The 24,459-nt window shown below is 42.0% G+C and overlaps 1 protein-coding gene across 6 annotated transcripts in view; it reads left to right on the top strand.

The window, feature by feature from the left end:
* The first annotated feature begins 442 nt into the window (after positions 1 to 442).
* LOC140715813 (uncharacterized) overlaps positions 443 to 24,459 on the top strand; it is a 52,739-nt gene continuing 28,722 nt past the window's right edge. For 3 of the 6 annotated variants that reach the window (XM_073028208.1, XM_073028206.1, XM_073028207.1), the window contains exons 1-5: positions 443 to 737; positions 2,675 to 2,775; positions 3,439 to 3,549; positions 15,109 to 15,139; positions 16,129 to 16,155. In XM_073028208.1, coding sequence (XP_072884309.1) covers positions 662 to 737; positions 2,675 to 2,775; positions 3,439 to 3,549; positions 15,109 to 15,139; positions 16,129 to 16,155 — 346 coding nt within the window. In that variant the 5' untranslated portion in view covers positions 443 to 661. Of the gene's footprint in view, positions 738 to 877; positions 1,174 to 1,194; positions 1,383 to 2,674; positions 2,776 to 3,438; positions 3,550 to 15,108; positions 15,140 to 16,128; positions 16,156 to 24,459 lie in introns of those variants that run through there. The other 3 variants (XM_073028205.1, XM_073028209.1, XM_073028210.1) reach the window with 3 other exon arrangements.

The following is a 24,459-nucleotide window of genomic DNA, read 5'->3' as shown; positions in this document are numbered from 1 at the left end:
GATAGAGACAGAAAGATCAAGAAAGTGGAGGGGGTTGGAAATGGACCAGGTAAATTTGAGGGCAGGGTGAAAGTTGGAGGCAAAGCCAATGAAGTCAACGAGCTCAGCATGCATGCAGTCGTCGATGTAGCGGAGGAGAAGTGGGGCACGGAAACCAGTATAGGCTTGGAACATGGACTGTTCCACAAAGCCAACAAAAAGGCAGGCAGAGCTGGGACCCGTAGCTACACCTTCAGTTTGGAGGAAATGGGAGGAGCCAAATGAGAAATTATTAAGAGTTATTAATTAGTAAGCCTCCAACCTGATGGCATGATCTCCATCTTCCTCTGGTGCTCCCCTTCCCCTTTCGCTCTCCCCAGGCCTCCTGTCCCCTGATCCTCTCCCTGCTCTAGCTCTATATCCCTTTTGCCGTTCAACTTTCCAGCTCTTAGCCTCACCCCTCCCCCTCCTGTCTTCTCCTGTCATTTCGGATCTCCCCCTCCCACTTTCAAATCTCTTACTATCTCTTCTTTCGGATAATCCTGACAAAGGGTCTCGGCCCGTAACGCCGACTGTCCTCCTTCCTGTAGTTGCTGCCTGGCCGGCTATGTGTATTATTGCATCATCTTGTAGCACAGCACAACGCGGAAGTCTTCATTCATAGCAACATACACACAGGAATATGGAGCTCTTTAGGCATTTGCTTGTGATTTTACAACTAATTTTCGTCTGGCTATACACTCCGGTGTTTGTTGAAGGTGAGGAGCTGCCGTCGGTGGGGGGTGGATCCGGACCCTTCCCATGTGAGCACACGACCCCCTCCAGCCGCCCTTATTCCCGTGTGCCGGGGATGTCCGGTCCGAGCTACACCTCGGCTGCATGAGAGGCCCTTTTTTTTTGGAAGGTCGGTGGGGAAAAGAGAGGGGTAGGGTTTCGAGTTTTGGATGAAGGATTTCTTCCCCGCCCGCAGTCTTTAGAGGCCTTCAGATACTGTATTGCAACATAATTTAGTCAAGGCTGCGCCGCATTCGATCAAGGCTGATTTATTATCACCTTCGTTTCTGTTCTCCTGCCTGGTTCCCGTTGCCGATTAATCAAGAACCTGTCAGCTTTCATATCAAGGGCGCATGTCGGAAAATGTGTCCATTCGTAAATTGGATGGCGGTGGCGAAAAAGCTGCTTCTAAAACGTTGAGTATGTTGTCCTAAGATACTTGTACCTCCTCCTTGATGAGAGGAGATGAAATGCTCGAGGAACTGAGCGGGGTCCTGATGAAAGGTCTCGGCCTGGCCTAAAACGTCAACTCTGAATTCCTTTCCATCTGAACTGCTGAGCTACTCCGGCATTTTGTGTGCGTTACTGTTGATATTACGGACGGAAGAGTATGGGTTTGCTGACACTGAGTGAGTGATCATGCCCTCTTCTCATCACTCCCATAGGGCAAGGGCTACGGGAGCCTTGGGTCGCACACGACCAGGTTCAGAAACAATTATTTCTCCACAACTAGTAGTCCCCTGAACTGGAGTGGATAACTTCATTCACTACGACTCTGAACCTATCCTATTACCTACTGACTCACTTTCAAGGGCTCTTTACAATTCTCGTTCTCAGTATTGTTTTCATTATTGCTTCTCTCGTTATTGCACATTGGTTGTTTGTCAGCTTTTGACTGTTTATGCATAGTTTTTCATCAATTTCTATTGTATTTCTTTTTTTCTTCTATGAATGCAAGAAAAGTTATACATATATTGATCACAAATGTATTTTGAACTTTGAATAGATTGGACGACGGTGGGGGGGGCGGTGTGTGTGTGTGTGTGTGTGTGTGTGTGTGTGTGTGTGTGTGTGTGTGTGTGTGTGTGTGTGTGTGTGTGTGTGTGTGTGTGTGTGTGTGTGTGTGTGTGTGTGTGTGTGTGTGTGTGATATTCTATCCATTTCTTGATGATTGACTGAACTGTACTCCAATGGATATTAGGTGACTTGGATTTTTTTTTGTGCTTTTTAATAACCTTTTTACGGAGTTGCTTATAGTGTTCTTTTGTCTTTATGGTGTACTTTTTGCCAAGATACTGCCCCACCAGCAATTGGACCTTCCAGATACAGGTGTATTTTCACTACAATCAAATGAAACACTTTGACTGCACACAGTGATCTCCATTTAACTAATTATGTTTCTTCTAAAATCAACTGGCTGTGCCAGTGATGATTTGCTGTGTCATATTAAGGGGGGGGGGGTGAATACTTATGCAATCAATTATTTTGTGTTTTATATTTGCATTACATTTAGATCACTTTGTCTAGATCTGTTTTCACTTTGACACAGAAGAGTCTTTTTCTGTTGATCAATGTCAAAAGAGTCAAATGAAATCCACTGTGATTCAATGGTGTAAAACAATAAAGCATGAAAATTTCTATTAGGGCTGAATACTGTTTACAGGCACTGAACCCTGGATTAGACCCCATCCTGTATCTCATTCCTTGGTACCCATGGGAGTGACACAATCCGGGGACAGAGCCTGGGCCATTCTTGATTTGTGGCTGGGTATACCCACTACCTGACAGGAGAAGACTAGATGGGCTGAATGGTCTATTTCTCCTATTTCACAAACTCTGAGACCGCCCGCTCAGCGTTGGGGTTTGTATTGTGTGCTGGATATGCAGCGGTGATTAATTTGTATGTGTTCTTTTTTCACAGATAATGTCATCAGAGTGAAAAATGTAACTTATTCATCAGATTGCTCATTGGATTTCAAACATTACAATATTTCCTGTAGCTATATACATCTTTCCATTAATGTAAGTATCCTTCAGAACCGGTGGGCACTAAGGGTGGTGGGTGACGGTGTGAATCTTTCAGATCACTGCGTCCATCTCGGGCGACGCTCTCAGGGAGGATTAGACTGCGCTGGGTACACTTGAATCACTGAGATATACAGCACCTCAGCAGACCCTTCTCCCCCAAATGGTCCATACTCAGAAAGCCTGAAGAGTCTTGACGAGGAGGCATACGGGAGTGAGATGGATCCGCTGTTGAATGTGTTGCAGCAGCCACTTTGCATTCCACGTCAGTAAGACCAAAGAATTGACTGTGGTCTTGCCTAGAGAGACGGTCCCATCTGCCTGCGATTAACCCATTGCCCTGTAAACCTTGCCTATCCATGAAGTTGTCTAGATGGCTTTTAAATGGGTTAGATGGGTGGGTTGCTGGGCAGTGTGGCTTGTTGGGCCAGAAAGGACTGTTCTGCACTGCAGCTCTAAATAAGTAAATCAAGTTCCCCATCCTACACTACACAGGATAGGGTAGATGGTCAAAGTGTTTGTCCCGATGGTGTCATGAGCATGTTGGGGGCGAGAGGGGTGTATACAAGCAAGAGGGCAGAGTTGATGTTGTTGAGAACTGTGTTGTTCCCTTCTCCTCCCCACAACCCTGATTCCCTACCCGGGTTTTCACTCCTACAGGGGACAGCAGTTGCTGATGGCGACGTCTTTCATTGGCCCATAACCAAACTCAATAGGTCTGAGGGATTCAAGGTGGACGGCTGCCAAACCACATTGGTGAGATGTTACAAGGTGAGAATCACCTCAATCCAAGCTCCATCTCCCTCTTGCTTAATTTCTCGCCATCTTTTTGCCTCTCTCCCTTTCTTTTTCACCCCTCTCTTGCCCTGTCCTTCCTCTCTACCACCCCGTCCATCCCCTCTGCTTCTGTAACCCCCACCTACTCCCACTCCACCCCCTCGGCATCCGACCCCCTGCCCCGTCCCTTCATTTTCTTCGGCAGTTTAACGGGGGCACAACTGCGCAAGCGCATGTAAGTCGGACTGTGAGGCAGTGGGAGTATTTAAAGAGAACAGTTAGACGGAGCGGGCGACGTTGTAGCAGGTGACGAAGTAGTGGGAGACAGAGTAGGAAGGCTTTGTCTTGTGAAGCTTTGGCGAGCAGAGGCTGAGGATGAGCTTCACTCCAAGTGAGGTAAGGTCGGGTCAGTTCCTTTAAAAGGAGAAAGTTTCAAAAGTTGACGCAAGTATTGGGTAGGTCATGGCAGCTGAGATCGGCCCCGTGGTTTGTTCATCCTGCAGCATGTGGGAAATCAGGGATACTTCCAGTGTCCCTGACGACTATGTGTGCAGGAAGTGTATCCAACTGCAGCTTCTGGCAGACCGCATTGAGCGTTTGGAGCTGCGATTGGATTCATACTGGAGCATCCGCGATGCTGAGAAAGTCGTGAATAGCACTTTCAGTGAGTTGGCCACACCGCAGGTAAAGGCTACACAGGCAGAAAGGGAAAGGGTGACCACTAGACAGTGTAGCAGTAGGCAGGTAGTGCAGGAGTCCCCTGAGGTCATCTCCCTCCTAAACAGATGTACTGTTTTGGATACTGTTGGGGGAGATGTCTCATCAGGGGAAGGCAGCCGCAGCCGAGTTCATGGCACCATGGGTGGCTCTGTGGCACAGGAGGGAAGGAAAAGGCATGGGAGAGCTATAGTGATAGGGGATTCGATTGTAAGGGGAACAGATAGGCGTTTCTGCGGCTGCAAATGAGACTCCAGGATGGTATGTTGCCTCCCTGGTGCAAGGGTCAAGGAAGTCTCTGAGCGGCTGCAGGCCATTCTGGAATTGGAGGGTGAACAGCCAGTGGTTGTGGTGCACATAGGTACCAACGATATAGGTGAAAAATGGGATGAGGTCCTACAAGTTGAATTTAGGGAGTTAGGAGATAAACTAAAAAGGACCACAAAGGTAATAATCTCTGGATTACTACCAGTGCCACATGCTAGTCAGAGTAGAAATAGGAGGATATTTCATATGAATACGTGGCTTGAAAAATGGTGCAAGGGGGAGGGATTCAAATTTCTGGGGCATTGGAACCAGTTCTGGGGGAGATGGGACTGGTATAAACAGGACGGTCTGCACCTAGGCTGGACTGGAACCAATGTCCTAGGGGGAGCGTTTGCTACTGCTGTTCAGGGGGATTTAAACTAATGAGGCAGGGGGATGGGAACAAGTGCAGAGAGACAGAGGGGTGTAAAATGAGGGTAGAAGCAAAAAGTAGTAAGGTGAGAAGTAAAAGTGGCAGGCAGGCAAATCCAGGGCAAAAAGCAAAAAGGGCCACTTTTCAACATAATTGTATAAGGGCTAAGAATGTTGTAAAAACAAGCCTGAAGGCTTTGTGTGTCAATGCGAGGAGCATTCGTAACAAGGTGGATGAATTGAATGTGCAGATAGTTATTAATGAATATGATATAGTTGGGATCACAGAGACATGGCTCCAGGGTGACCAAGGATGGGAGCTCAACATCCAGGGATATTCAATATTCAGGAGGGATAGACTGGAAAGAAAAGGAGGTGGGGTAGCATTGCTGGTTAGAGAGGAGATTAACACAATAGAAAGGAAGGACATTAGCCTGGAGGATGTGGAATCGATATGGGTAGAGCTGCATAACACTAAGGGGCAGAAAACGCTGGTGGGAGTTGTGTACAGGCCACCTAACAATAGTAGTAAGGTTGGGGATGGCATTAAACAGGAAATTCGAAATGCGTGCAATAAAGGAACAGTAGTTATAATGGGTGACTTCAATCTACATATAGATTGGGTGAACCAAGTTGGTAAGGGTGCTGAGGAAGAGGATTTCTTGGAACGTATGCGGCATGGTTTTCTGAACCAACACGTCGAGGAACCAACTAGAGAGCAGGCCATTCTAGATTGGGTATTGAGCAAAGAGGACGGGTTAGTTAGCAATCTTGTCGTGCAAGGCCCCTTGGGTAAGTGTGACCATAATATGGTGGAATTCTTCATTAAGATGGAGAGTGACATAGTTAATTCAGGAACAAAGGTTCTGAACTTAAAGAAGGGTAACTTTGAAGGTATGAAACATGAATTAGCTAAGATGGACTGGCAAATGATACTTAAAGGGTTGACGGTGGATATGCAATGGCAAGCATTTAAAGATCACATGGATGAACTACAACAATTGTTCATCCCAGTTTGGCAAAAGAATAAACCAGGGAAGGTAGTGCACCCGTGGCTGACAAGGGAAATTAGGGATAGTATCAAGTCCAAAGAAGAAACATATAAATTAGCAAAAAACAAGCGGCACACCTGAGGACTGGGAGAAATTCAGAGACCAGCAGAGGAGGACAAAGGGCTTAATTAGGAAAGGGAAAAAAGATTATGAGAGAAAGCTGGCAGGGAACTTAAAAACTGACTGTAAAAGCTTTTATAGATATGTGAAAAGAAAAAGATTGGTCAAGACAAATGTAGGTCCCTTACAGTCAGAAACAGGTGAATTGATCATAGGGAACAAGGACATGGCAGACCAATTGAATAACTACTTTGGTTCTGTCTTCACTAAGGAGGACATAAACAATCTTCTGGAAATAGTAGGGGACCGAGGGTCTAGTGAGATGGAGGAACTGAGGGAAATACATATTAGTAGGGAAGTGGTGTTAGGTACCGTAGATGTCGGATTATAAGCCGCTACTTTTTTCCCACATTTTGAACAGCTTTGAACTCTGCGGCCTTTAATACGGTGTGGCTAATGCATGATTTTTTTCATGCCGCCAAAAACATTTTGCCTTGTAACAGTAGACCAATAAAATTGATGAGTAGTTCACAGAGGTCCAATGAAATTGTACGATAAATCAAGCGCACTTTCACAATTAAATTATTGTAAATCAGTCATTTGTACTCACCCTCATCAACATGGAAAACACTCGAAGAAAAGCATTGTGCTGCCTTTATGGCAGTTATTTAGTTTATAATATTTTCGCTTAGTAATTCATTTTCTAGTTAAAGTTAGAAGTGTTTTAACTATATTGGTTTTCTGTACTACATCGCGGGATGCTATGACGTCACACCCGGTTTCGCCGCGTCTTGTGGGAAAAATGCCAGTTTGCGATAAACGGGAAGGCGGGGGGGCGAGCGGCATTACGCGAGCGGCATTGGATCTGAGTGAACGCTGCTTTTAAGTTAAAGGCGATCAATAACTTTTCCTGGTAGGCTGCAGTATATATATTTTTTACCAGTTGTTAGGAGATATTGGAATGTTGTTCAGTAAAAAAGTATACGCAACGTATATTTAAAAGTAGCCGCGTTACAGGCATGGTTCGAAAAAAAGCATTTGCAATATGTATTTGTTTATGTTACCATATGGATTTAACTAAAAGTTAAAAAATCCTCACGTGTAATATCTTTCTGTGTAAATATCTCATATTACAACGTGGGACACCTGCGGCCGAAAATCCGGTGCGGCCTGTACAAGTAAAAAATTGATTTTCTTTCTAAACTTAGAGCCAGCGGTTTTTAATCAGGTGCGCTCTGTAGTCCGGAATCTACGGTAAATTGAAGGGATTAAAGGCAGATAAATCCCCAGGGCCAGATGGTCTGCATCGCAGAGTGCTTAAGGAAGTAGCCCAAGAAATAGTGCATGCATTAGTGATAATTTTTCAAAACTCTTTAGATTCTGGATTAGTTCCTGAGGATTGGAGGGTGGCTAATGTAACCCCACTTTTTAAAAAAGGAGGGAAAGAGAAACCGGGGAATTATAGACCGGTTAGTCTGACATCGGTGGTGGGGAAAATGCTAGAGTCGGTTATCAAAGATGTGATAACAGCACATTTGGAAAGAGATGAAATCATCGGACAAAGTCAGCATGGATTTGTGAAAGGAAAATCATGTATGACGAATCTGATAGAATTTTTTGAAGATGTAACTAGTAGAGTGGATAGGGGAGAGCCAGTGGATGTGGTATATTTAGATTTTCAAAAGGCTTTTGACAAGGTCCCACACAGGAGATTAGTGTGCAAACTTAAAGCATCCAGTATTGGGGGTATGGTATTGATGTGGATAGAGAATTGGTTGGTGGGGGGGGGGGGTCAGCGGGACATGCTCATGGAGTGAGTACTGTTTTAGATTCGCTCCATAACCTTTACTTTTTTTAACCTTTGATCACCCTTATCCAACTTATTTTTACCTACACCAAAAGATTTTTGCTATTTTCTTGGGCTTATCGTTAAGAGTTTATTGTGAATTTTTGAAGATATGCAAACAGAAATGGCCCTTAGATCTAAAGGACGAGAACCGGGGCGCAACCCGAACGGTAATGGAAAGAAGCAAGCTCATCCACAACGCACTGAATTAACTTATGAACTGTTTATGGAGGTTTTGGATAAAAAATTTGATGAACTACAACAAGTTTTTAAACAAGATATAAAGACTTTTCAAGATTATATGGTTAAGACGGATTCAGTAATTAACCAGCAGCAGGTTCTTATTGCGTCTCTGCAAGAAGAAGCTCGGAAACGAGATTTGACAATTGAAAAATTGCAACAGGATTTAATTTTGACCATTAAACTGGTGGAAACACTTAAAGCCAAGAGTGTCGACTTTGAGAATCGGTCCAGAAGACAGAACCTACGTATACTTGGTCTCCCAGATGGCATAGAAAAAGGCGATCCTTCGAAATATTTTGCTCAACTTTTAAAAGATTTGTCCTGTCGGTTTTCCCAGAGAATCCCCTGTTACTTGATCGAGCACATAGAATTTGGCGTCGTTCATCGAGTGCTTCAGCTAAACCCCCGGTGGTAATTGTCCGGTTTCACTATGTACACGACAAAGAACAACTTATTCGTGTGGCTCGGCGGGCTGGAATGATTAAATTTCAAGAGTACCACTTCCGTTTGGTTGAAGATTTTAGTCCTGAAGTTATGAAGAAAAGGCTTCTTTTTAAACCTCTGATGTCTGAATGTTATGAGAAAGATCTAAAACCTGCGCTCTTATACCCTGCGAAGTTTAGAATCTCTCCGTCGAATGCTCCATGCCAGGTTTTCCTTTCTACATCTGAAGCGAGAAAGTATCTGGAGGAGAACTTCCCTACTGCCACAGACACTAATCTCTAATAAATGAGTGATTCTGATCGTGTAAGATGGTTTTCGATTTCTTAAACCAGAGTTAGTCTCTGGTTATTGGTGTAGGTTTATCCTATACTTCATATTTAAGTTAAAGTGTGTTTTCGTTTTATTAATCGCTCTGTTTTATACACTTTAACCATTATACTATATTTTTGACTATTATTTTTGTTCCTTCAAAGGTATATTTTTAACCTTTCGAAGGGAAATTCTTTTTTATTAAGATGGTGGTTTTTTGGAAAAATATTCTTGGTTTTGTTTAAGATGGTATTATTTTTTCTTTTCTCGTCTTCTTCCTATAATGCATCGCTTATCATAGTTTAAATATTTCTTGATTTGTTTGGGTTATAACCCGATTTATAAGCTTTTAGTGATTATATTCTTTTTTTTACAACTAAGTATATTAAGAAGCATGGTTTTTAGTTTAGTTTAATTTTAAAGTCGGGGTGGTTTTTTAAAATATATATCCTTTATATACTGAGTGGTCTTCCGCTGATATGGGGGTAGAATTAGTCTCATTTTTTCCTTTTTCTAGCTATATTTTGGCTTTTCTTTTTCTTGTGGGGGTGGGGGATGGTCTGTTTTCTAATTTTATTTTTCTTTTACCAGTTTGTTTTAGTTTTTTTTATTTGGGCTGTTTCTGAACTACAAATATGTCTACGATGTCGTCACTTCCGGGTCCGCTCTTTATTTTTGTTCCTCTTCCGGGTGCATGAGTTTATAATTTGGTTAACCTTTTCTATACCAAAGGGTTGACTTTAGAAGCATGACTCAGACCATTAATTTTGTGTCTTGGAATACTAATGGTTTAAACCATCCGATTAAACGAAAGAAGATTTTCAAAGTATTCCAAAGACTCAATGCTCATATCATTTTTGTACAAGAAACTCATGTGAGGAAGGAGGACAAATATCGCTTTTTTAGGTCTTGGCGGGGTCAACAGTATCATTCGAATTCGAATGCCAAAGTTAAGGGAGTTTCAATTGTTATTGACTCCTCTATTGCATTTGTTCAACACAATATCCTTTCGGATCCAAATGGTAGATTTTTGTTAATTACGGGTTTACTTTGTAATAAAAAGGTTGCTATGGTTAATGTTTATGCTCCAAATGTGGATTGTCCTGATTTTTTAAAGTCCTTATTTACTTCTTTACCTAATCTAAATGAATATAAGTTAATAATGGGTGGTGACTTTAATTGTTGTTTAAATCCTTTGATGGACAAATCTATATCTATTCAGACTTTACCCAATAAGTTGGCCACTTGTATTAACTCCTTTTTGACTGATAATGGAATTTTTGATATTTGGAGATTTCAGCATCCTAATGACAAAGAGTTTTCTTTTTTCTCACATGTTTATCATTCCTATTCGAGAATTGATTATTTTTTTATTGACTCTTGTTTTATTCCTTCGGTAATTGGTTGTAATTATGATATTATAGCTATCTCTGACCATGCTCCATTAAAACTTTCTATTAAATTTATGGATACAGCTTCTAATGTTAGACAATGGCGATTTGACCTTATTGCAAGATCCGGACTTTATTAAATTTATGAAGGAGCAGATCGATTTTTTCTTTTCAACTAATTCCACGGATGATATTTCTTGCGGAACACTTTCGGACACTTTTAAAGCGTATATACGTGGACAGATTATCTCTTACTCTGTTGGTCTGAGGAAACGCATTAAGAAGGAAACTCTTTTATTGGTTGATAAAATTAAAGAGATTGACAAGAAATATTCGATCACTCCTAGTAAGGAGCTTTACAAACAAAGGGTTGAACTTCAAATGGAACATAGTTTATTACTTACATCTCCAATTGAAAATCAATTAATGAAAACCAGATCTGATTTTTATATACATAGTGATAAATCAGGTAAACTGTTAGCTAGTCAGTTGAAGAATGTTTTGGTTAAACGTCAAATCACTAAGATTCGTCAGTAGAATGGGGATTTGACAGTTAACCTTGATGAGATAAATAAGTCATTTCAAGACTTTTATACCTCCCTGTATCAATCAGAATTCCCTCAGGATCATAATACCATGTGTGATTTCCTTGAGAAATTGAATTTTCCAAAATTATCATCCGATGATCTTTCAATATTAGATACTTCGATTACGGATGCAGAAATTAAAGGGGTTATTTCCTCAATGAATTCTGGGAAAGCACCAGGTCCAGATGGGTATACAGTAGAATTTTTAAAATGTTTTTCCGCTACTCTGTCACCTTGGTTATGCAGGGTTTTTGAAGAAGCAATTAGATTGGGGAATTTGCCACAATCTTTTTATAGAGCTTCCATTTCTTTAATACTGAAGAAAGATAAAGACCCTACTGACTGCATCCTATAGACCAATATCTTTATTGAATGTGGACTCCAAGATCTTTTCCAAGTTACTGGCTTCCAGGCTGGAGAAGGTATTACCCCAAATTATTTCGGAAGATCAAACCGGTTTTATTAAAAATCGCTATTCTTTTTTCAATGTTAGGAGATTACTGAATATTGTTTATACTCCTTCACATAGCACTTCAGAATGTGTTATTTCATTAGATGCGGAGAAAGCATTTGATAGAGTTGAATGGCCTTACTTATTTTATGTGTTGGAGAAGTTTAATTTTAGTCTGACATTCATTTCTTGGATTAAACTGATTTATCACACTCTAGTAGCCTCGGTGTTTACTAATAATCAAAGATCTCCCTTTTTTTTGTTTATTTCGGGGCACTAGACAAGGTTGTCCTCTTAGCCCTTTACTATTTAACATTGCTTTAGAACCTTTGGCAATTGCTATCAGAGAATCACAGGATATTTTGGGTATTAATCATGGGACAGATATTCATAAGGTATCTTTGTATGCAGATGATTTATTATTATTCATTTCTAACCCTGAGAAATCTATTCCAGCAGTTCTATCATTGTTGGCTCAATTTAGTGAGTTCTCTGGGTATAAGTTAAATCTTAATAAGAGTGAATTGTTTCCTTTGAATAGACAGGTCCCAAGTTATGGAAATTTACCTTTTAAATTAGTTAATGACTCTTTTACTTACTTAGGGATTAAAATCACAAAAAAACATAAAGAATTATTTAGGTTTAATTTTTTACCCTTAATTGATCAGATTAAAGGCTTGTTTACTAAGTGGTCACCATTATCTTTATCTCTGATAGGTAGGATTAATGCTATTAAGATGGTTATTTTACCTAAGTTTTTATATATTTTTCAAGCGGTACCAATTTTTATTCCGAAATCTTTTTTTTACTAATGTTGATTCAAAAATTTCCTCATATATATGGCAGAATAAAAATCCCAGATTAGGTAAAATATACTTACAGAAGACAAAGAAGAAAGGTGGGTTGGCATTACCTAATTTCAGATTTTATTATTGGGCAGTTAATATTAGATATTTGTTATGTTGGTTGAAAGACTGGGATGGTTCTTTTGGCCCTCATTGGGTGAGTTTGGAAATTAAATCAGTACCAGGTTATGCTCTGGGTTCTATTTTAGGGACTTCTCTCCCTTTTGCTCTTTCTAAATTGCCAAAACGAATTGACAACCCGATAGTTAAATATTCCTTACATATATGGTTTCAGTTTCGGAAATTTTTCGGGATGACTCAATTCGTTTTAAATATTCCTATTGTATCTAATTGTTTTTTCCACCCTTCAATTATAGATCAAGCTTTTTTGGCTTGGAAAACTAAGGGTTTACTAAGATTTTCTGATTTATTTTTGGACAATTGCTTTATGTCTTTTGAGCAATTATCTAATAAATATAATTTGCCTAGATTTCATTTTTTTAGATATTTACAGGTTAGGCATTTTTTAAGTACGGTACTTCCTACGTTTCCAAATTTTGTCTCTTCAGATATTTTGGAGAGTTTGTTCGAATTAAACCCTTTTCAAAAAGGGTTTATATCAAAACTTTATAATATAATTATGAAGATACATTCAGGGCCCCTTTATAAAACAAAAAATGATTGGGAAAGAGAGCTTAATCTTATTATTCCTATTGAGAATTGGGATAGAATTCTTCAATTAGTTAATACATCATCTATATGTGCCAAACATTCATTAATACAATTTAAGGTCGTACATAGGGCCCATATGTCCAAGGATAAATTAGCTCATTTTTATTCTTATATAAACCCTATTTGTGATAGATGTCAAATTGAAATCGCGTCTTTAACTCATATGTTTTGGTCATGTCCGCTTTTGAAAAAATATTGGAAAGATATTTTTGATATTATCTCTGCGGTATTGAACATCGATTTACAACCCCATCCTATTACCGCAAACCCTAATGACTCACTTCATTTATCTTCTTCCGCCTGTCGAATGATTGCATTTCTCACTTTGATGACTAGAAGATCTATTTTGTTGAATTGGAAGGAAATTAATCCTCCCACTGTATTTCATTGGCTTTCTCAAACTATGTTATGTTTAAATTTAGAAAAAATTAGAAGTGGTGTATTCGATACCTCTATTAAATTAGATATGGAGACCATTTATTCAATATTTTCATATGATATAATATGACCCTGTTCCAAGCTTATTGAATTTTCCAGCTTTAATCTTATTTATGTTGAGAGGATTGGAGTTGATGACACTGATGATTATGTATTCTTGTGAGATATTATAAACAGCCCTTTTTTTTCCTTTTTAGTTTTTCTTTTTTTTTCTTTTTTTGCTTCTTTTTGCTTCTTCATTAGTTATTAGATTAGTATTTTAGTCAATTTTGCAATCATTTTTTTTCCTTTTTTCTGTTTTTTTATATCATATATTATGAAATACCTAGATTTACCTTGTTCATACATATACTATATGGTCCATGTTTTGGGAAAACTCATTTATACTGTAATCATTGCTTATGTATTCTTTCATGTGTAATGGGAATTTGTATGTTTGTAATCCCTTTATTAATATATCAATTGTATTTTGTTCATAATATTATTAATAATAATAAAGAGATTGAAAAAGAAAGAGAATTGGTTGGCAAACAGGAAGCAAAGAGTGGGAGTAAACAGGACCTTTTCAGAATGGCAGGCATTGACTAGTGGGGTACTGCAAGGCTCAGTGCTGGGACTCCAGTTGTTTACAATATATATTAATGATTTAGACGAGGGAATTAAATGCAGCATCTCCAAGTTTGCGGATGACACGAAGCTGGGCGGCGGTGTTAACTGTGAGGAGGATGCTAAGAGGATGCAGGATGACTTGGATAGGTTAAGTGAGTGAGCAAATTCATGGCAGATGCAATTTAATGTGGAAAAATGTGAGGTTATCCACTTTGGTTGCAAGAACAGGAAAACAGATTATTATCTGAACGGTGGCCGATTAGGAAAAGGGGAGGTGCAACGACACCTGGGTGTCATTGTACACCAGTCATTGAATGTGGGCATGCAGGTACAGCAGGCGGTGAAAAAGGCAAATGGTATGATGGCATTCATAGCAAAAGGATTTGAGTACAGGAGCAGGGAGGTTCTACTGCAGTTGTACAAGGCCTTGGTGAGACCGCACCTAGAGTATTGTGTGCAGTTTTGGTCCCCTAATCTGAGGAAAGACATTCTTGCCATAGAGAGAGTACAGAGAAGGTTCACCAGATTGATTTCTGGGATGGCAGGACTTTCATATGAAGAAAGACTGGATCGACTAGGCTTATACTCACTGGAATTTAGAAGACTGAGGGGGGATCTTATTGAAACGTATAAAATTCTAAAGGGATTGGACAGGCTAGATGCAGGAAGATTATTTCTGATGTTGGGGAAGTCCAGAACGAGGGGTCACAGTTTAAGGATAAAGGGGAAGCCTTTTAGGACCGAGATGAGGAAAAACTTCTTCGTACAGAGAGTGGTGAATCTGTGGAATTCTCTGCCACAAGAAACAGTTGAGGCCGGTTCATTGGCTATATTTAAGAGGAAGTTAGATATGGCCCTTGTGGCTAAAGGGTTCAGGGGGTATGGAGAGAAAGCAGGTACAGGGTTCTGAGTTGGATGATCAGGCATGATCATACTGAATGGCAGTGCAGGCTCGAAGGGCCGAATGGCCTACTCCTGCACCTATTTTCTATGTCTCTATGTTTCGGCGTCTGCTACCCCGACCCTCTGGCATTCAGCTGTAACACACTACTGCGACTCTACAACCCCTTCCTTCCCAATGTGCTGTGTTGAGCAGTTGTACCAACTCACATGTGAGTGATCCCTGCCACTCTCTCCTCTTTCTCTTACAGGATGGCATAGAGACGCATTATAAAGCTCAAGGTCAGTCTGGTCTTCCTGTATTGCAATCAACGTTTAATCACTGACAGATAGCAGACAGCACATAGAACACAAATTACACACAGATTACACCAGGATCATGGGAAAATTATCTTATTATTATCCCAGGTACCCAGGTTCAGTGAAGATCTTGTCTTGCACACTGTTCTTACAGATCAGATCATTACACAGTGAATTGAGGTAGAGCAAGGGAAAACAAGAACAGAATACAGAATAAAGTGTTACAGTTACAGAGAAAGTGTAGTGCAGGCAGACAATAAGGTGTAACATCATACGACATAGATTGTAAGGGCACGAGCTCAATTTCATACACTAGAGATCTATTTAATAGTCTGACAGCAGTGGGGTAGAAGCGGTTCTTGGGCCTGGTGGGGCGTGCTTTCAGGCTTTTGTATCTTCTGCTTGATGGGAGGGAGAAGAGAGAATATATGGAGTGGGTCGGGTCATTGATTCTGCAGGCTGCTTTACTGAGGCAGTGAGAACTGTACACTTGGGGGGTGGGGGTAGATTTAACAGGGAGGTAGAGAGGACGGGGAAGTGAGGTCCATGGGGCTTTGGCCCCGACAGGCACCCGCGTCTTGCGGCAGGTCACATGAGGCGGTATAAAATGCAGGGATATGCTTTGAGCAGCAGAGTCTTGTGATGTCTGGAGGGTGTCCGGTGGAGGGGAGGGGAGCGAGAGTAGGAGGGAGGAAAAGGGAGTCGATGAGGAAGGGTGAAATGCAGGGACTGAGTGTGACTGTGTGACGGAGGGAGGGAGTAGGGATGGGGATGGAGGGAAGGAGTGGGACAGAAAGGTACAGAGGGAGTTGGGGAGAGTGGTGGAACGGAGAGAAGGGGGTGGAGGGGAGAGGGATGGATGGAGGGGGTGGATGGAGAATGAGTGAGGTGATGGGTGGTGATCAGGAGTGGGGAGAGAGGGATGGAGGTTGGATCTGCCCCACTAATGTTATGGTTGCTGCTTTTCCCAGGGATGGAGGATGCCAAAAGTAATAAAGGTGAGTGGATCGCCGAGGGTGACCCTCCATTGTCCCTCATTCCTCTCCCCTGCCCCCCTCCCTCACTCCCCTCATGTTCACTCTTTCCCCTCCATCATCCCAACCTCCCCTGCATGATCACTCCCTCCCTCTAATCCTCAGTTGCTCCCTACCCTTTCCCTCATCTCTCATCCCCTCCTATATTCCTCACCCCTCCCATGTTCCTCCCTTGCTCCCACTGTTCGTAGCCTGTAATCACTGGTATGGTTATTATTGTCATGTATTCTGAGATACAGTGAAAATCTTGTCTTGTACACTATTCATACAGATCAGGTCATTACACAGGACATTAAGGTAGAACAAGGTAAAACAATAACAGAATACAGAATAAAGTCTTATAGAGAAAGTGCAGTGCAGGCAGACAACGAGGTGGAAGATCATAACGACATAGATTGTGAGGGCAGGACTCCAATTACATACACTAGAGATCTATTTAATAGTCTGATAACAGTGGGGTAGAAGCTGTCCTTGAGCCTGGTGGGACATGTTTTTGGGCTTTAGTACCTTCTGCCCGATGGGAGAGGGGAGAAGAGATAGTGTCCAGTGTGAGAGGGGTCTTTGATTTTGCTGGCCGTTTTATCAAGTCAGCAGGAAGTGTGGACAGAGAGGCTGGTTTCCATGATATGCTGAGCTGTGGCAGTCATTTTTTTTATTGTTAGATGTACCAAAGTACAGTGAAAATCTTGCAACTGTTCATACAGATGAGATCATTACACAGTGCATTGGGGTAGAATAAGGGAAAACAATAACAGAATGCAGATTAAATTGTAACATAGTGCAGTGCAGGCAGACAATAAACAGGACCATAACAGGATGGATTACGAGGTGAAGAGTCCATCTTGACATCCTAGGACACTGTTCAATAATCTGATAACAGCCAGGTAGAAGCTGTTCCTGAGCCTAGTGGTAGGTGCTTTCAGCCTTTCTTGTACCTGAGGGAGAGGGGAGAGGAGACAATGTCAGGGTGGGTGTGATAGTGGGAAGGGGATAGGAGGGAGAGGGATGGGGGGGTGTACAGAGATGGAGGGAAGAGGAGTAGGATGTAGATGGAAGGGAATTTGAACTCAGTGCCCTGTGCACTGGTACAGTGAGGCTCCGAGACAATGAAAGTCTAGCTTGCAGCAGCATCACTGGCAATGTAGATTTAGACAACACACAGGCAACGAAGACACAAATCAGGGACCAGTTCCGGCTCAGGTGGTGGTGGTGAAGCTCAGCGACGCCTGGCTGGTGGCCGAGGAAGCAGGGAAAACAACTAAACTCTTTGTTTGCCAGAAAAAGTGTGATTAACAATCATCGCAAGCGATAGAATGTAAACTCCCTTTGGAGTCGGAGGCAATTCATGGTGGCGGCTGTCACCGAGAGCGATTTAACCATATAACAATTACAACACAGAAACAGGCCATCTCAGCCCTTCTAGTCCATGCCGAACACTTACTCTCACCTCGTCCCACCGACCTGCACTCAGCCCGTAACCCTCCATTCCTTTCCTGTACATATACCTATCCATTTTTAAAAAAATGACAATATCGAACCTGCCTCTACCACTTCTACTGGAAACTCATTCCACACAGCTACCACTCTCTGAGTAAAGAAGTTCCCCCTCATGTTACCCCTAAACTTTTGCCCCCTAACTCTCAACTCATGTCCTCTTATTTGAATCTCCCCTACTCTCAATGGAAAAAGCTTATCCACGTCAACTCTATCTATCCCCCTCATAATTTTAATACCTCTATTGTCCCCCCTCAACCTTCTAGACTCCAAAGAATAAAGACCTAACTTGTTCAACCTTTCTCTGTAACTTAGGTGTTGAAACCCAGGTAACATTCTAGTAAATCTCCTCTTTACTCTCTCTATTTTGTTGACATCTTTCCTATAATTTGGTGATCAGAACTATACACAATACTTGAAATTTGGCCTCACCAATGCCTTGTAAAATTTTAACATTATATCCCAACTCCTATACTCAATGCTCTGATTTATAAAGGCCAGCATACCAAAAGCTTTCTTCACCACCCTATCCATATGAGATTCCACCTTCTGGGAACAATACACCACTCCTAGATCACTCTGTTCTACTGCATTCTTCAATGCCCTACCATTTACCATGTATGTCCTATTTTGATTAATCCTACAAATCACCTCACACTTATCAGCATTAAACTCCATCTGCCATCTTTCAGCCCACTCTTCTAACTGACCTAAATCCCTCTGCAAGCTTTGAAAACCTACTTCATTATCCACAACGCCACCTATCTTAGTATCATCTGCATACTTACTAATCCAATTTACCACCCCATCATCCAGATCATTAATGTATATGACAAACAACATTGGACCCAGTACAGATCCCTGAGGCACACCACTAGTCACTGGCCTCCAGCCTGACAAACAGTTATCCACCACTACCCTCTGGCATCTCCCATCCAGCCACTGATGAATCCATTTTACTACTTCAATATTAATACCTAACGATTGAACCTTCCTAACTAACCTTCCATGTCCTCTTTTGGAAGAGGACAGCGAGGCTTTGAGAAGAAGTGCGGCGGCGGCCATTTTCAAATGGCTTCTCAGATCGGAGTTCTGAGAGGCAGGACTGCGCAGGCGCGTGAAGGAGGCCTGGGAAGGAGGGAAGATATAAAAAGAACACAGCCTTAAGCAGCGGGCAGCTTCGTTTGCGGGCAGCGGAGTGAGCCGGGAGCAGAGTGTAGGGCTTGGGCTCAGAGGGCTTAGGCGGAAGAGGGCACAGCAGGCTTATCTTTTAGTTCTCCTTGTTATTTTCAATTATTCGGGAAGTATGAGTGTGAGGGCAGCTTGTTGTTCTCGGTGTCGGATGTGGGAGGTCCTGGAGTCTCCGAGCCTCCCGGACGTCCACATCTGCGCCAGGTGTGTCGAATTGCAGCTCCTGAGGGACCGAGTTAGGGAACTGGAGCTGCAGCTCGATGACCTTCGCCTGGTCAGGGAGAGTGAGGAGGTGATAGAGAGGAGTTACAGGCAGGTGGTCACTCCGGGGCCACGGGAGGCAGATAGGTGGGTCACGGTCAGGAAGGGGAAGGGGCAGGTACTAGAGAGTACCCCAGTGGCTGTACCCCTTGACAATAAGTACTCATGTTTGAGTACTGTTGGGGGGGACAGCCTACCTGGAGGAAGTGACAGTGGCCGGTCCTCCGGCACAGAGGACGGCCCTGTAGCTCAGAAGGGTAGGGATAGAAGAAAGAGGACCATAGTAATAGGGGACTCGATAGTCAGGGGTTCAGACAGGCGGTTCTGTGGAGGTGATCGGGAGTCCCGGATGGTAGTTTGCCTCCCTGGTGCCAGGGTCCGGGACATTTCTGATCGCGTCCAAGATATCCTGAAGTGGGAGGGTGAGGAGCCAGAGGTCGTGGTACATGTAGGTACCAATGACATAGGTAGGAAAGGGGAAGAGGTCCTGAAACGAGAGTATAGGGACTTAGGAAGGCAGTTAAGAAGAAGGACCGCAAAGGTAGTAATCTCGGGATTACTGCCTGTGCCACGCGACAGTGAGAGTAGGAATGGAATTAGGTGGAGGATGAATGCGTGGTTGAGGGATTGGAGCAGGGGGCAGGGGTTCAAGTTTCTGGATCATTGGGACCTCTTCTGGGGTAGGCGTGACCTGTTCAAGAAGGACGGGTTACACTTGAATCCTGGGGGGACCAATATCCTAACGGGGAGGTTTGCTAGGGCTACAGGGCAGACTTTAAACTAGTAAGATGGGGGGGCGGAAATCAATTTGAGGAAACTATGGGAGAGGAGGTTAGTTCACCAGTAGAGCAAGTAAGTAGACCGTGTGTGAGGGAGGACAGGCAGGTGATGGAGGAGGGATGCGCTCAGCCCGAAGTTGTAGGGGAGAAGAAAGAAAAGGATAATAAATTTGAATGCATTGCTAGGGATGAAAAGAGAGGAGGAGGTGGAGAGTATCTTAAATGTATCTATTTTAATGCTAGGAGCATTGTAAGAAAGGTGGATGAGCTTAAAGTGTGGATTGATACATGGAATTATGATGTTGTAGCTATTAGTGAAACATGGTTGCAGGAAGGGTGTGATTGGCAACTAAATATTCCTGGATTTAGTTGCTTCAGGTGTGATAGAGTAGGAGGGGCCAGAGGAGGAGGTGTTGCATTGCTTGTCCGAGAAAATCTTATGGCGGTGCTTTGGAAGGATAGATTAGAGAGCTCCTCTAGGGAGGCTATTTGGGTGGAATTGAGGATTGGGAAAGGTGTAGTAACACTGATAGGAGTGTATTATAGGTCACCTAATGGGGAGCGTGAGTTGGAAGAGCAAATGTGTAAGGAGATAGCAGATATTTGTAGTAAACACAAGGTGGTGATTGTGGGAGATTTTAATTTTCCACACATAGATTGGGAAGCTCATTCTGTAAAAGGGCTGGATGGTTTAGAGTTTGTGAAATGTGTGCAGGATAGCTTTTTGCAACAATACATAGAAGTACCGACTAGAGATGGGGCAGTGTTGGATCTCCTGTTAGGGAATGCGATAGGTCAGCTGACAGATGTATGTGTTGGGGAGCACTTCGGGTCCAGTGATCACAATAGCATTAGCTTCAATATAATTATGGAGAAGGACAGGACTGGACCTAGAGTTGAGATTTTTGATTGGAGAAAGGCTAACTTTGAGGAGATGCGCAGGGATTTAGAGAGAGTGGATTGGGTCAAGTTGTTTTATGGGAAGGATGTAATAGAGAAATGGAGGTCATTTAAGGGTGAAATTATGAGGGTACAGAATCTTTATGTTCCTGTTCGGTTGAAAGGAAAGGTTAAAGGTTTGAAAGCGCCATGGTTTTCAAGGGATATTAGAAACTTGGTTCGAAAAAAGAGGGATGTCTACAATAGATATAGGCAGCATGGAGTAAAGGAATTGCTCGAGGAATATAAAGAATGTAAAAGGAAACTTAAGAAAGAGATTAGAAAAGCTAAAAGAAGTTACGAGTTTGGTTTGGCAAATAAGGTGGAAGTAAATCCGAAAGGCTTCTACAGTTATATTAAAAGCAAGAGGATAGTGAGGGATAAAATTGGTCCCTTAGAGAATCAGGGTGGTCAGCTATGTGTGGAGCTGAGGGAGATGGGAGAGATTTTGAACGATTTCTTCTCTTCGGTATTCACTAAGGAGAAGGATATTGAATGGTGTAAGGTGTGGGAAACAAGTAAGGAAGTTATGGAACCTATGACAATTAAAGAGGTGGAAGTACTGGCGCTTTTAAGAAATTTAAAAGTGGATAAATCTCCGGGTCCTGACCGGATATTCCCCAGGACCTTGAGGGAATTTTGTGTAGAGATAGCAGGAGCTCTGACGGAGATCTTTCAGATGTCATTAGAAACGGTGATTGTGCCGGAGGATTGGCGTATTGCTCATGTGGTTCCATTGTTTAAAAAGGGTTCTAGAAGTAAGCCTGGCAATTATAGACCTGTCAGTTTGACATCAGTGGTGGGTAAATTAATGGAAAGTATTCTTAGAGATAGTATTTATAATTATCTGGATAGACAGGATCTGATTAGGAGTAGCCAGCATGGATTTGTGCGTGGAAGGTCATGTTTGACAAACCTTATTGAATTTTTTCAAGTAGTTACGAGGAATGTTGACGAGGGTAAGGCAGTGGATGTAGTCTATATGGACTTCAGCAAGGCCTTTGACAAAGTTCCACATGGAAGGTTAGTTAAGAAGGTTCAGTCGTTAGGTATTAATGCTGGAGTAATAAAATGGATTCAACAGTGGCTAGATGGGAGATGCCAGAGAGTAGTGGTGGATAATTTTTTATCGGGATGGAGGCCGGTGACTAGCGGGGTGCCTCAGGGATCTGTTTTGGGCCCAATGTTGTTTGTAATATACATAAATGATCTGGATGATGGGGTGGTAAATTGGATTAGTAAGTATGCTGATGATACTAAGGTAGGAGGTGTTGTGGATAATGAGGTGGGTTTTCAAAGCTTGCAGGGAGATTTATGCCGGTTAGAAGAATGGGCTGAACGTTGGCAGATGGAGTTTAATGCTGAGAAGTGTGAGGTTCTACATTTTGGCAGGAATAATCCAAATAGAACATACAGGGTAAATGGTAGGGCATTGAGGAATGCAGTGGAACAGAGAGATCTAGGAATAACAGTGCATAGTTCCCTGAAGGTGGAGTCTCATCTAGATAGGGTGGTGAAGAAGGCTTTTGGAACGCTGGCCTTTATAAATCAGAGCATTGAGTACAGAAGTTGGGATGTAATGTTAAAATTGTACAAGGCATTGGTAAGGCCAAATTTGGAATATTGTGTACAGTTCTGGTCACCGAATTATAGGAAAGATATCAATAAATTAGAGAGAGTGCAGAGACGATTTACTAGGATGTTACCTGGGTTTCAGCACTTAAGTTACAGAGAAAGGTTGAACAAGTTAGGTCTCTATTCATTGGAGCATAGAAGGTTGAGGGGGGATTTGATCGAGGTATTTAAAATGTTGAGAGGGATAGATAGAGTTGATGTGAATAGGCTGTTTCCATTGAGAGTAGGGGAGATTCAAACGAGAGGACATGATTTGAGAGTTAGGGGGCAAAAGTTTAAGGGAAACACGAGGGGGTATTTCTTTACTCAGAGAGTGATAGCTGTGTGGAATGAGCTTCCTGTAGAAGTAGTAGAGGCCAGTTCAGTTGTGTCATTTAAGGTAAAATTGGATAGGTATATGGACAGGAAAGGAGTGGAGGGTTATGGGCTGAGTGCGGGTATGTGGGACTAGGTGAGATTAAGAGTTCGGCATGGACTAGGAGGGCCGGAATGGCCTGTTTCCGTGCTGTGATTGTTATATGGTTATATGTGGAACCTTGTCAAAGGCCTTACTGAAGTCCATATAGACAACATCCAGTGCTTTACCCTCGTCAACTTTCCTAGTAACCTCTTCAAAAAATTCCATAAGATTTGTCAAACATGACCTTCCACACACAAATCCATATTGACTGTTCTTAATCAGACCCTGTCTATCCAGATAATTATATATACCATCTCTAAGAATACTTTCCATTACTTTACCCACCACTGACATCAAACTTACAGGCCGATAATTGCTAGGTTTACTCTTAGAACCCTTTTTAAACAATGGAACCACATGAGCAATACGCCAATCCTCCAGCACCATCCCCGTTTCTAATGACATTTGAAATATTTCTGTCAGAGCCCCTGCTGTTTCTACACTAATTTCCCTCAAGGTCCTTGGGAATCCTGTCAGGACCCGAAGACTTATCCACTTTTATATTCTTTAAAAGTGCCAGTACTTTCTTTTCTTTAGTCATAGTTTCCATAACTACCCTACTTGTTTCCCTTACCTTACACAATTCAATATCCTTCTCTTTAGTGAATACCGAAGAAAAGAAATTCTTCAAAATCTCCCCCATCTCTTTTGGCTCCACACATAGCTGTCCACTCTGATTCTCTAAGGGACCAATTTTATCCCTCACTATCCTTTTGCTACTAGTATAATTGTAGAAACCCTTTGGATGTATTTTCACCTTACTTGCCAAAGCAACCTCATATCTTTTAGCTTTTCTAATTTCTTTCTTAAGATTCTTCTTATATTCTTTATATTCCTTGAGCACCTCATATACTCCATGCTGCCTATATTTATTGTAGATATCTCTCTTTTTCCGAACCAAGTTTCCAATATCCCTTGAAAACCATGGCTCCCTCAGACTTTTAACCTTTCCTTTCAACCTAACAGGAACATAAAGATTCTGTACCTTCAAAATTTCACCTTTAAATGACCTCCATTTCTCTATTACATCCTTCCCATAAAACAAATTGTCCCAATCCACTCCTTCTAAATGCTTTCACATCTCTTCAAAGTTAGCCTTTCTCCAATCAAAAATCTCAGCCCTAGGTCCAGACCTATCCTTCTCCATAATTATATTGAAACTAATGCATTGTGATCACTGGACCCGAAGTGCTCCCCAACACATACCTCCATCACCTGACCTATCTCATTTCCTAACAGGAGATCCAACACTGCCCCTTCTCTAGTTGGTATCTCTATGTATTGCTGTAAAAAAAGCTATCCTGCACACATTTTACAAACTCCAAACCATCCAGCCCTTTTACAGAATGGGCTTCCCAGTCTATGTGTGGAAAATTAAAATCTCCCACAATCACAACCTTGTGCTTACTATAAATATCTGCTATCTCCTTACAAATTTGCTCCTCTAATTCTCGCTCCCCATTAGGTGGTCTATAATACACCCCTATAAGTGTTACTACACCTTTCCCA

The sequence above is a fragment of the Hemitrygon akajei genome, chromosome 24 (assembly GCF_048418815.1).
Source record: "Hemitrygon akajei chromosome 24, sHemAka1.3, whole genome shotgun sequence".
Classification (NCBI taxonomy): Eukaryota; Metazoa; Chordata; class Chondrichthyes; order Myliobatiformes; family Dasyatidae; genus Hemitrygon; species Hemitrygon akajei.
The sequence above is the reverse complement of the archived record's forward strand: the minus strand, read 5'-3'. Positions and strand labels throughout refer to the sequence as shown.